Source organism: Astyanax mexicanus, chromosome 3, assembly GCF_023375975.1.
Source record: "Astyanax mexicanus isolate ESR-SI-001 chromosome 3, AstMex3_surface, whole genome shotgun sequence".
NCBI lineage: Eukaryota > Metazoa > Chordata > Actinopteri > Characiformes > Acestrorhamphidae > Astyanax > Astyanax mexicanus.
Window position 1 is genome coordinate 35,153,218 of NC_064410.1, and position 13,011 is coordinate 35,166,228.

Genomic DNA, 13,011 nt, shown 5'->3' on the forward strand with positions numbered 1-13,011 from the left:
TTCTATTTCATAACAAAGGAAGTGATACTTTATGGTTATGGCAGTTCCATTTTGTGTGGACGGCTGGTACTTCCTTTTTTTAGTAGCCACCTCATTGACCTCACACGCACACATGCACACACACACAAACACACACACACACAGGTAAGCTGTTGATTAATGCCGATGGAGTTCTCTATAATAAACATACCAACACTGCTGACAATAATGCTTTAAGAACCTGGTCATAACCTTATTTTATTTTTAAGTTAACAAAAAAACATACATTTAAATTCAACCTGAATGTTCAATTACATAAAAAAACAACAAAAAAAATCATTTAAAAGGAACTAGGCCAGCATGCACACCACCACTGTAGCAACATGATTCATGTACCTCTTATACATTTACACTTTCAACTGTTTTTACACTGTTTTTGATCCACAGCGACATATTTACACCAAACTACTTTACTCTCTAATCTGCTCGGCTGCAGACTCTACATTTGAACTCTACTCATACATATATATATATTTATATATCTGTTTAGCAGCATTGAAAACATTGATAAATCTCAAATTAACCACGACTCATAGAGCGATGGCCATTAGAGTAACATTAGAGTTCACTTTAAGAACAACACTCAAATCCTGAGTCTCTAAACGAGGCCAGAGACAACTGTGTCTTGGAACAGCAGTCTGAGTGAAATACGCTTGAGTTCATCAGAAGCTCTTCAGGTCTTCAGTAGTAGTCCACTCTGGCATGAAGATAAACTCTCTCTCAAGCTCTTTCTGGAGCTAAAAGGCCTTTAGATTGCACTTTTTCATTCAGATAAATATCAGAAGATAATTTTTTAAACAGTCTATGAAGTCTCTGGTACCATTTATCCAAAGTGTGATGGGCGTCCTCCCAAAGCTTCTCATTGGACAGTTTCAAATGCTGTCAAGTGTGACTGGTTGGCAACAGGTATTTGATTGGTGAAGACAGTCCGTTCTCAACCATCCTGTTTAGTGTTTGACAGTGTTGACAAAGAATATAGCAGAGCTTGACAAAAACATGGCTCATGAATGATTATTAATCTTCATTTTTTGTTACATTAACATTTTTAATTTCTCTTGAATCACCAGGACTAAGAAACTAACAGCACTTGTGAGCAGGGATGGCAGATATCACCAATGTTTTTTTTTTCAATCCATACCCAAGTAGTACCAATATTGATCACTCATTTACAGCTTTGGGAAAAAATTAAGAGACCACTTTAGTTTCTGAATCAGTTTCTTTGATTTTGCAATTTATAGGTTATAGGTATTTATTTGTTTAAGTAAAATGAACATTGTTGTTTTATTCTATAAACTACAGACAACTTTTTTCCCAAATTCCAAATAAAAATATTGTCATTTAGAGCATGTATAAATAAATAACAAAAAAGGTGCAGAGCTTTCAGATCCCAAATAATGTAAAGAAAACAACTTCATATTCATAAGTTTTAAGAGTTAAGAAATCAATGTTTGGGGGTGGAAATACTGTTTTTTAATCACAGTTTTCATGCATGTTGGCATGTTCTCCTCCACCAGTCTTACACACTGCTTTTGGATAACTTTATTCAAAATTCAAGCAGTTCAGCTTGGTTTGATGGATTATGATCATCCATCTTCCTCTTGATTATATTTGGTAAAAATTGTAATTTGGTAAAATTACAGAAGCTCATAGTTTTTAAGTGGTCGCTTATTTTTTTTCAGAGCTGTAAAAGTTTTAAGTACCAGCCACAAATACAGTGTCATAAAAAGATGAGACTGACTTTTTTGTATATAGATCAATTCTTGAATGTAAACAGCAGGATCAATCCATCTATCCCTGCATCCACAAACATGATATGGGCCAAGGTTCTGCCTCTCCCTCATCACAAACTACAAGGACATCCAGTGTTTATAACAACATTTCATTCCAACTTCTGCAAAAACACCCATGATGTATGTGCTGTTAGCCTCGTAGCGCGTGCGCTACTGACTGAAAACATACTCCAGAGCTAGTTACTGTACGTCTGGTGAGAGAAACACAGTAAATAAACAGTTTTAAAGCAGAGGCAGGCTCGAGCCCGGGTCAACGTTAAGCAGACACGAGAATCCAAATGGAAGCAAAGCTACTGGTGTTTCACACTGCAAATTGTATTCAGGCCTTATAGAGCCGCTACACATCAGCCAGGGCCAAGAACAACCGTCTCGTCTGTGCTCTAACGGCACAATGAGGGGATATTGAATCAAGTTTAACAGGCCGAGACAAGAAGTGGTGTGTTTGTTGAGAGAGAGTGAATAGGACAGAGCAGTGCGTGTAAATGTGTGTGTGTGTGTGTGTGTGTGTGATAGTGGGTCACAACTAATCTGCAGCCACATCACCTCACAGCCCAGCAGCAGAAGCTCTCTGGTTTACAAATGGACACTGCCAGACACGTGAACAGACACTAAATTCTAAAGTCCAGAGGCATGCTATAGTCTGAGTCATCACATAAGCTATCCTTAACAAAACCCTCTGGTCTCCTCACCCCAGCCTGGAGGCGGATCGCCTACTCCACGCTTCCACACAGTCATGTACACTGCCTGTCAAAAGTTTGGGGTCACCTTGAAATTTGAATTTGCTCAATGTTGTTGATTAAATCAGGTTAGTGAGAATTCAAGCACAAATATCTAAATTTTAACTTCAAGTTTCATGGTCATTACTGCTTTTTATACAATATAAAATGTATTCTATACCTAGCTAATAATAAACTGTTTCCCAAACTAGAGGCTGCCTTTTCAGATGAGCTAATGACTTCTAACCACTACAGCTAGAGTAGTAGACATCTAGCTCACATTAGCTGGAGTAGCTAACATTTAAGTAACATTTAAGTAACATTTAAGTAACATTGGCTAGAAGAGTTGGCTTTCAGCTGACATCAGATAAGAGTAGTTGACATCTAACTAACATCAGCTAGAGTAGGTAACATCTAACTAACACCAGCTTAAATAGCTAACATCTAAATAACATTGGCCAGAAGAGTTGACATCTAATTAACATCGGCTAGAGTACTTAACATCTAACTACACTAGTTAGAGTAGCTGAGATCAAACTAACATCAGCTTGAATAGCTGACATCTAACATACATTGGCTAGAAGAGTTGACAATTAACTAACATCGGCTTGAGTACGTAACATCTAACTAACATGGGCTAGAGTACTTAACATCTAACTAACATCAGCTAAAGTAGTTGATGTAACTAATATTGGCTAGAAAAAATGACATCTACCTAACAAAGCTAGAGTAGTTGACATCTAGCTGACATCAGCAAGTAGCTGACACAGAACTAGTAAACATCAGCTACAGTTAACATCTAACAAACACTGGCTAGAGTAGCTGACATCTAGCTAACCTTAGCTGGGATAGTTAACATCAAGCTTACATTAACCTAAGTAGTTGACATTTAACTAACAACAGCAGGAGTAGTTGACATCTAGCTAACATAAGCCAGAGTATTTTACATCTAGCATCAGCTAGACATCTACTTCTCCAACTGATGTTAGATAGATGTCAGCTACTCTTGCAGATGGTAACTTACAATAGATATCTACAGCTCTAGCTGAAGTTGGCTAAATGTCAGCTACTCTTGCTGATGTTAACTCACAGTAGATATTTATGACTCTAGCTAATGTTAGTTGGATGTCAACTTCTGTAGCTGAAGTAAGTTACGTAGATGTCTACTACTCTAGCTGGCACACCAAAACAGGATAAGCTTATTTACCATCCTTAAGTTTTGTTGGACACAGACAGAGAACTGCTAGCTAGATGGCATCTACTTTAGGGGATGTTAGCTAGATGTTAACTGCTCTAACTGATTCTAGCTAACAGATATCAGCTAGAGTTTGGTGCTCCAAATCTCTTGATAAGCAGCGCACTGTGCAGAGCCAGGCCTCCAGAACCCTGGAGCGTAGAGTTGTACTGTGAAGCGAACTGGGCTGAACTCTGCTCCGAGTCTGATCCCGTCACTAATCGCTGTGCAGCATTACAGCGTGTTTAGAAGAGTTCAAACATGGATTCAACTTTACTAATTCATACCACAGCCAGTCACTCACTGACTTTTAAGTGTTTCTGTTTCATGGGGTTATTACATAATTACACCAGCGGGCAGCTAATCGAAAACAGGCTCGGTGCCCATGCCGGGGTGTGTATTCGGAGGGTCGCTGGCAGCACGGGGCAGCCCAGGGCAAGAGGAGTGTGGAAAAAAAAAATCTAAATCACTAAATCTCCTCTGATCTAAACCTGAATGGCATCTTGTTAGCATTGCATTTTCATCTCTCTCTGCACGATTGGGTAGGAAAGGATTAACGGATTAGCATTACCCTGTGTGTGTGTGTGTGTGTTTGTGTGTATGTGGGAGAAAATGTGTGCATGTGCACGTGTGCTTCATTTATGGGTTGATTTGCCTGTAGAATATTATTTGAAACTGTGTGTTTGAGCTGGTGTTTATGGACAGATGGTAGTAGTGAGTGGAAATGTGCACAACAGGTTTGGGGAAGCGCATCTAAACACTCAGGCACAATGAGATTAGCTGCTTCCTGTCCTGTCCTGCCACATGCTGTCTCGACTGCCCTGTCTGACCTGCAACTGGACAGCTGGACTATACACCTGAACCCCTCCTCCCACACACACACATACACACACAAACAAACACAGGCAGGAGAGGGTTTAGAGTGTGTGTGTGTGTACGAAATGATTTTGTACATTTTTGAGGACACAGTGTCCTAATTTTGTAGGATAACAAGTAGTGCCTTTGTCTAAAACTGAAAGAGCAATCAATGTATTATTTTTGGTTCCTAAGGTTATGGTTATGGTTAAATTTAGGATTAGGTTTAGAAAATACTGCACTGAATCATTGTATTGTTGCTACTGTTGCATATTAGCTTGTGACTTAACTTTTAGATCAAAAAGCTCTAAAGCTCCGTATTAATAGTTTTAATACTGTAATTGTTTAATGTTAAATGTTGTGATAAACTGGAATCGAAACATTATCATGCTACAAAAGGCACATTTTCTTTGCTTTCTTATTTGAGCTGTATTGAAAAATATATACATCAAATAACAATCCACTTTTTGTGATTCATTATACCCATAGTACTTTCACTTATATATATATATACCGTCACTGCCATGCAAAAACTCTGTACGTAGTAATGTAGAGATGCCAGATATTAGTCTTAAATATTGCTATATGCATCTTGTTACTGTGGGAATTGAATTTTGTTGTATGTCAATTTTGTACACTGAGATGTTTTTGCATGCATTAAAAAAAGAAGAATGTATAAAATGACCTATTACTACTTATATTATATTAAAATTATGTTTTTTGCATCTCCTGCAAAATTACTATTTTTGATTGCGGCAATATACAGTATATAAAACATATTTAACAAACTATTATTAGTATTATTACTTTTAGATAAATGCCGCCATCCTGATATGTATGACTTGCATATAAAATAATGAATAAACTTATAATACAGATTAATATAAGCCATTTATGCTAATCTCTATCAGTCCAATTGTCATTAAATGTTTACTAAGTACAGAGAAATAAAAAAAAGTAATGTAAGTAACGTAAGGTTTTTTTATACTGTATGGAGCAACATACATACAGTCTCAAGTCCTGACTCTGTATTAAGAAACAAATATTTGTGTGTTGGCGCGCGCGTGCCTGTGCCATGCACATTACATCCGTAATCCATTATGGATGGTTTATAGACTCATGTCTACATTTGATTACTTTCCAACAGATTCAGGCTCAGAATAATCTCTCTCTCTCTCTCCTGACTGAAGGCCGGCCAGCTGAGACGTCTCTTTAGGGGTGACTGTATTTTTATCATTTTCACTTTCTACTGCTTCAGAGCAGGGGCTGTGAAGGGGTTTGGAAACTGAAAGGAACGGAGTGTTGCATGCACAGCTTGCATGCTTCCCTAGTGTGAACACACACACACATATACCCACATACACACACCCTGAGCCCCCTCTGGCTCAGGGGCTCATCTGTGCTGTGTTCACACACGTACAAATACAACAACCCATGTGGGACCCTTTAAAAAAAATAACATAATAAAATCACAAATATGGGAAGCATTCAGAACTGCCTGTTTGGAAGCTGATTTGAAGTGGATTTTTTTAGATTGAAATCAGCATTGAATTCATTCAGTTCAAATGTGTGCATTATTTCCACATGAGCAAAATACTGTATATCAGTGTAGTTTCTATCATTTACTTAAATATATTGATGCAATGTGTTTTATTCATGTGAAAATTATGACAAACACATCTGAACTAAATAAATTAAGATCAGAGCAGTTCTGAATGTTTTTTAAAAGAAAATTTTCTCTCTGTCCCTGAAACCCCAGTTTCAATGAGGACACATCTGGAGAAAAGTGTATCTGTGAAAAAAATAGTTTGCATGCAACTTCAAGGTCTTTAGATATGGCTTTTCGTTTTTGAACAGACGGTTACTTCCTGTTAAAGCACACATTTTCACCTCGGCTCAGTTCTTTGCCCTGGAGGAAACACACACACACACACACACGAGTGTGCCAGAGAGGTTTGGGGCACACACACACATACAGCCAAGCAGTGTGGATTAACCCATACGACTGGAGAGCAAGGAGAAGCACTGTGTGTGTGTGTGTGTGTGTGTATGGTAATCTCTTAATCTTGTTAATGCCACAGCAGCCGGCATCCTAATGCCGGGTACATGAAACAAAGGAAGGACAAGGCAGTGACCAGCAGCTGATGACTGCCGAGTTCACACATACACACCCTCTGCTTCCACTTGGAATCTCTATTAGATTAGATGGAGGATAGAAGAGCACAGCTTTCTGCTGATTAAACAGCCCAAAGCTTTCTAATGTTTCCTGAAAAAATATGGTTTAATAACGGAAACCACAGAACGAACCACAGTGGACAAAACAGTATCTTGGCAAGTGAAGTCATTTTAAACATATTCTATATATCTAATATAGACTGTTGTAAGAATACTATTTTATTAGATTATTCAACTTATTTCTACAGTAATATTAATTATTATAAGAGTTGACAATTTTGCTTCAATCAGCAAGTTCTTTAATAAATATTCCAGATAAATTGGCTAATTTAAATAAATAATCTTAATAAATTCACTTCCGTTCAAGTAATGATGTACAGTATATAACATATAACAAGCAAATGTATCTGTTGAAATGATTTCCCTGCCAAGACATAACTGTTTTGCAGTGCAAACCTTAACCAAAGCTACAATTTCACATTTTTGCACATTTTTCTTGTTGAAATATGGCATTATTGTTTTGTTTTGTTTATAGTTAAAATGTTGTGCTTCTTTGGAGGTAATCCTTCTTGTCTTGGGAGGAAATCCTTCTGTTTTTCTCTTTCTGTTTGATAAATAGACGGGACGCCTCATCTGACATGAAATGGTCCCAAAAAACATATCCATCTTCTTCACAGAGACAGAGCAGTCTGCTAACATTCAGGCCACAGGATGAGTGAACTAATCTAGCATTTCCACCGTAACGGAGCAGGTGCTGAGACAGAGTGGACTCACTACCCATCGTTCAAGTAATGTCAGACGTACGCAGTTCAGTTTCAGTGCCTTGAAATGACCTGGACTGAGACTTGGGTACAGTTTTAGACTTAAACTGGCTCAGAGGGCAGATTACTATTGTCTAGTTTCTCTATTCCTGTGCTTCTTCTGTGTCACCAGGAATGAGATGCTACCACCAGTATAATTTGGCCACATTTTGCAAATCGTGAGGTCAGTGTTGAACGCTGAATTACTACTGAAAATGCAGATGCATTTATATAATTAATTTTCAAGGCACCTCACGTCCGTCTGCTTCTGCATTGAGTTCCTGGTCAAAAACAGACCTGATATCTTCCTTTTGGCAAAGTCAATATTGAAGCTGAAATAAGGTCAAGTGCCTCAGAAGACCAGACAGTGATTGAATGATTCTAAAGTGGCCCTACAGACCTTAACGCCACTGAAGTATTAGGAGGTACTCATTTTTTAGGTCAGGACTCAGACAGGGACAAAAAAAGACGCTGGCGGAGATGCACTGATGGACGGAGCTTTTTATATCTTTCAATGTCACTCCTTCTCCTTTTTTCACCGGTCTAAGAGACGTCCGTAGTCCTGAGGGCCGCAGCCACCTTCGCTTTTGAGCTCTGCAAAAACCTGCGTGAAGAAATGTGGATCTGCATTGATGCGGAGCATTTTAGAGCTCGTGGCATTAATGATGGCCAGACAGCGGTCCCAAAAAGCCTCTTTAGCTGCTTCTACCAAAAAGGGTTTTAGTGGGTATGAGATTTCATTGCCCATGTAAGAGTAGGACAGGTAGAGGCAGGTTAGAAGAATGGCTTGCAGCTCGTGTTCTGATGAAATGAGGTCGCCGTCCACCACATCGCGGCAAAGCATGTAGACAAACACCACATTAGCTGGGGTCACAAAGGCCTGGTCCTGCCAGCCCTGGAGAAGAAGCGAGCGATCCACAGCCCGAAGCCACAAAACAGGGTCAGCGGGAGACAGGTGCTTTAGCCGATAGCATCGGCCACATAGGAACTCTCCCAGACAGCGCAGAAGCTCGCTGGTAGACGCCTGAACAATCACACGCTTTGGAGAAGCAGCACAGGTGCCATGAGGGACCTTCTTGACTGAAGAAAGCTGCTGTGGTTTACTGTAGCCTACCAGGCCAGGCCCAAGTCCCATCCCCATGCCCATCCCCATCCCCAGGCCTAGACCTGCTGGGCCGTCGTAGTTGGAGAGGTTAGCACATGATAGGGACTTCTTCACATTTTCTCGGTTGAGATGCAGGACAGAAGGGTCCTTCTGGTTCTGGTAGATGATGTTGTTGTTGTTTAATGGCGCTCCAACAGCACCCTGGGTCAAACCACCAGGATAAGCTTTTTTAGAGCTGCCCCGCTTTTTGGTGGAGGCCACCAGGCGCTTCCATGTCAGAGCCGGCAGGAAGATGGACTGTCCACGCTTGAGGCCTCCATGGTCCTTCTGAGCACAGTTCAGCGAGCGACTGCTCAAGCTGGGGTAGCGGCTGAGGGAGCCTGGCCGGTCGTCATAGTAACCAGGTTTCCGGGGACCCGGCGACAGGGACAGGACGGTGCCCATGGCGAGCGGACTGATGAGACCCCGTGACTCAAAGGCGAAACCTTGTGGGCTCACGCAAGATGAGCTGACGTCAGTGTGTGTTTCTCCCTCAGTTCAGTAGCTAAAATCCCTCAGAATACAACAGCACAGACAGGCCCTGGGGAGAGTAGAAACAAATGTGGATTAGGTTAAGATAAACATCTGTAATTGATAAACACATAATAGAAAAGTCATTTGATAGAGTCAATAGTTCAGCAACAATTTAAATTTTTCGTTCACAACATTACATAAATCCTGTTTCTCTGATGGGCTTAGGATATGTTATTTATTTAGCAGTGAAAAGTGGCAAATTTTATTAAAGTGTTTGTTTAAGTGTTAGGTATTCGGCCTTCAGCTAAATGTTACGATTTTGTTTGGTTTCGAACAAGAATATATGGATAAACCTGCCACAAATACCTGCATGTCTGAAACTGTTTTTCCTCACAGAATAAATATGTTAGGTTATTGCAAACTGACTTAACTGAAACATTGTGAAATGCCCTTTGTCCCCAAACTTGTGCTGGACAGTGTTAAGTGGTAGTAGGAACCCCTTTTAACTCCTGAAAAACATTTAAAATCTAAACTATTTAGCACTCTTTAGTCAAAAGGTTCATTAATATTTATACATTTGATGTTAGAGTCCTCTAGCCAACACTAATCGACCTAATGCAAATGAAAACCATGAAAGAATTATAAAACATACTGAAATGTTGCCAAATTTTAACTGGATGAGGAAAGTAGTCTGTACGTATTGCAATCAGGCTACAACATTCACTATATGGACAAAAGTATTGGGACAGGGAAAGGCTTATTATTACTCTATATGCTCCAGGGTCCAGGAAAGACTTTCCACTAGATTTACCACTAGACTGCAGTCACACATCTTTATCAGCAAAGGGTGCAACTTAAATTAGATAAATGCATAATTTACCATGTACATCAACTATCATTTTGGAGTAGATCAGTTGAAAAATAAGAGGAAATTAGGAACATCTTTGGTGAGAAGTGCTGAATATGGTATGACTAATTATTTTACAGAAGGTCAGTTCATGTATAAAGAGGCGTTTAGACCTTTTCCAAAAAAAAAAAAAACTACATGAAAAAACATTAAGCTACAACAAATATTGCTAATCAATACACATGCTCATAAATGAGCTAAATATGGTCCTATCACAACAATTTAAATTTCTGGCTTATTGTACAATATATGGACATGACCATAGTTATTTTTACTGGCCTTAATATTGGCCATTACATTTTTCTTAGCTAGAAGAACCAATTGACGTGTATGATGAATATAGAATTTTTATATAAATATCCAATATTCTTTCAATTCCAAAAATGTAATTTCATGTTTGTTTTTATAATACATATTGTATTAGTGGTATAAAACACTCACATACAATACAAGATTTTATCGCAATTTATTTGTTTAAACAGCATATAATCCAATCAAAAAAAAATTGTATCCTTACTATCCTAGATATGGTATTGATCATTGATAATGTTAAAATATCAGTGTTGCTGTATCTTTAAATATTTAAATGCTACCTTTAATTGCATTCTTTTGCAGCATTATTTGCACAAGACTGTAGTCATTTGAGTATATTTTTTGTGGAAACGGTACCATTTTCAAACAAACAACCTTTGATATGATAAAGAAATCTCCATAGTGATATTGCCATCTTCCTAAAAGTTGACTATTTTGTATTTGTTTTGCCATTTACTGTATTTACCCTTTATTGATTCTTTGCATATATAGGAACTAAATATGCTACACTTTTTTCTGCTGTAGAGGTTTGTAGTTATGTTACTTTATATTTTTTGTTAATTTTTTTTTATTTTGTTATTTGATTTTATTTTTACACAAAAATGCAAAACAAAAGTCTTGCAAAGTTACTGTTTAAGAAAAGATAACCATTTATGTATATATTTTTTCTACTGAAAGTATAAAATTGTTAGATTTACAATAAATACAACTTACAATACATATTTATTTTGTTGCAGTAGTATACGCTTAAAAATATATTTTTTAAAGATTAATGTTTTGTCATATCGCCAAGAACACTATTATCACAAAATGTATCACATCCTGAAATATTGAGATATTATATAGGGCCATATTGCCCAGTCCTAATATACACAGATGGAACAAATAGAGTAAGCTGCATAGCAAGTGGGATATAGATATTTTGAATACAATAGATAGATATGATATTAATTTATTAGTATTTAGTTCTGAATATATCGATAATTAGGATATATTGCCCTAGCTTTAGATATGTATACCTGATTATGCATAAGACATGCATAAGAACCTACACCCACAGTTCTGTATATAAGGATAGTTAGGATATATTGCCCAGACTCTTGGATATGCATAATAACCAACTACACCCACAGTTCTGTATATATATCAATATGCAGGATTGTCCAGCCATAGATATGTATAATTGGATATGCATAAGACATGCACTACACCCATTCAGCTCTGCTCATAATAACAATGCAAAGCACTAATAATGCTTGAGGCAGTAATGCAGGACTGCACGTTTCTCGGACTGATTTGTGTTCAGAGTGGTGCTGCTCCACACTGTACCAGACACGGATTTGCAGGGCATTGTGTTTCCCCTCAAACAGCCCTGAGTCTCGTGAGGGAGGGAGACAGTAAATCTGACCCACTTACTGCCGGACTGAGCCGAGCCTGTGACCCAGGGGCGTCTTAAACCACGACACAGAACTCAGAACCTCAACTAGTCTTTCCTTACAGGATCTCTGTGTAAAATTTTAATCACTCTTCAGTACAACAACACAGGTATTATGAATGTGTGAGAGAGCTGAAAACAGCGGTGCAGTGCAGAGTCACTACTGAGGGGAAAACACTCTGTACTCCAGACACAACAAACTAAAACACACTATATAACACAACTTGATGTATTAGGAGAGTATTATGGGATGCTCACCTCCTTCACTGTGGGGGTCCAGGGCACGGAACAGCAGTCCGCTCCAACTTTACTCCACTGTTCAGTCAGGCAGGAGAGGAGACCAGTCTTATTCTCCGGCTAATAAATGAGCTCAGCTCGAGCGCTGCTGCTGTAAGAGTCCGCGTGAGGAGCTGCGCTGTTTCTGAACCGCTCACTGAGTCCAGCCGCGCGCGGAACTTCTCTCAGCATGGTTTACAGTAGTGCTGTTCACACCTGCAGCCTCCAGTCAGGCTCTGCTCGCTGTAAAACTGAGAAACAAAGCTGTTTCACACTCTCAGGGCTGTGCGGTCTCGCGCTGCTCTCGGTCTGAGAGGGTCTGAGTGTAGCGCGCGCGCCGCTGCAGCGCATCAACACAGTGAGTGAACTCCTCCTCGTGCAGCGCGCAGTGTTATTACTCCACTCACACCCGTATTCCGACAAGCCCCGCCCACCTGCCCGCACTGCCAATACACCCAGCTGCTTTTATTATTATTTTAGGCAATTTCAGCACAGTGGGCGGGGCTTATGTGAAGAATACAGGTGGAAAAGGGAGAATTAACTACATTCCGTGAAAATTTTACTTCAACTGGACATGCTATGCTATCTTGGATGTTTGCTGTACAAACCACAGATTAACCAACAAAGGCTGAATATTTAAATATTTTTTTCCAGCCTCAAAAATGTTTAGTAGGAGCAAAGTTGCCAGGTTCGCGGTTTTCCCGCCAAATTGGGCTTGTTTAAAAGTCAAGTCAAGGGCGAAAATTTAGGGTTTTTTTTGGGTTGCTTTTAAAAATTACCGAAGCCACAAAAAAACTTAAAAAGGTGGGTGTTGCCTTGGATGTTATGTCCTTTATTACAACAATAAGAAGCAG

General features: G+C 39.1%; 1 protein-coding gene across 1 annotated transcript; it reads right to left on the reverse strand.

Moving 5' to 3' along the window:
- Nucleotides 1-208: 208 nt before the first annotated feature.
- si:dkeyp-92c9.2 (uncharacterized protein LOC571482 homolog) lies at nt 209-12,518 on the reverse strand. Its single transcript, XM_007254743.4, has 2 exons — nt 12,140-12,518; nt 209-9,294 (listed from the first exon to the last, which is right to left on the reverse strand). Exon 2 carries the CDS (start codon nt 9,156-9,158, stop codon nt 8,145-8,147), a length of 1,014 nt encoding a protein of 337 aa, XP_007254805.2. The 5' UTR covers nt 9,159-9,294; nt 12,140-12,518; the 3' UTR covers nt 209-8,144.
- Nucleotides 12,519-13,011: the final 493 nt, after the last annotated feature.

Bases quoted from the DNA above. Each gene is read 5' to 3' on its own strand.
- si:dkeyp-92c9.2 (XM_007254743.4), bottom strand. From the start codon at position 9,158: ATGGGCACCGTCCTGTCCCTGTCGCCGGGTCCCCGGAAACCTGGTTAC.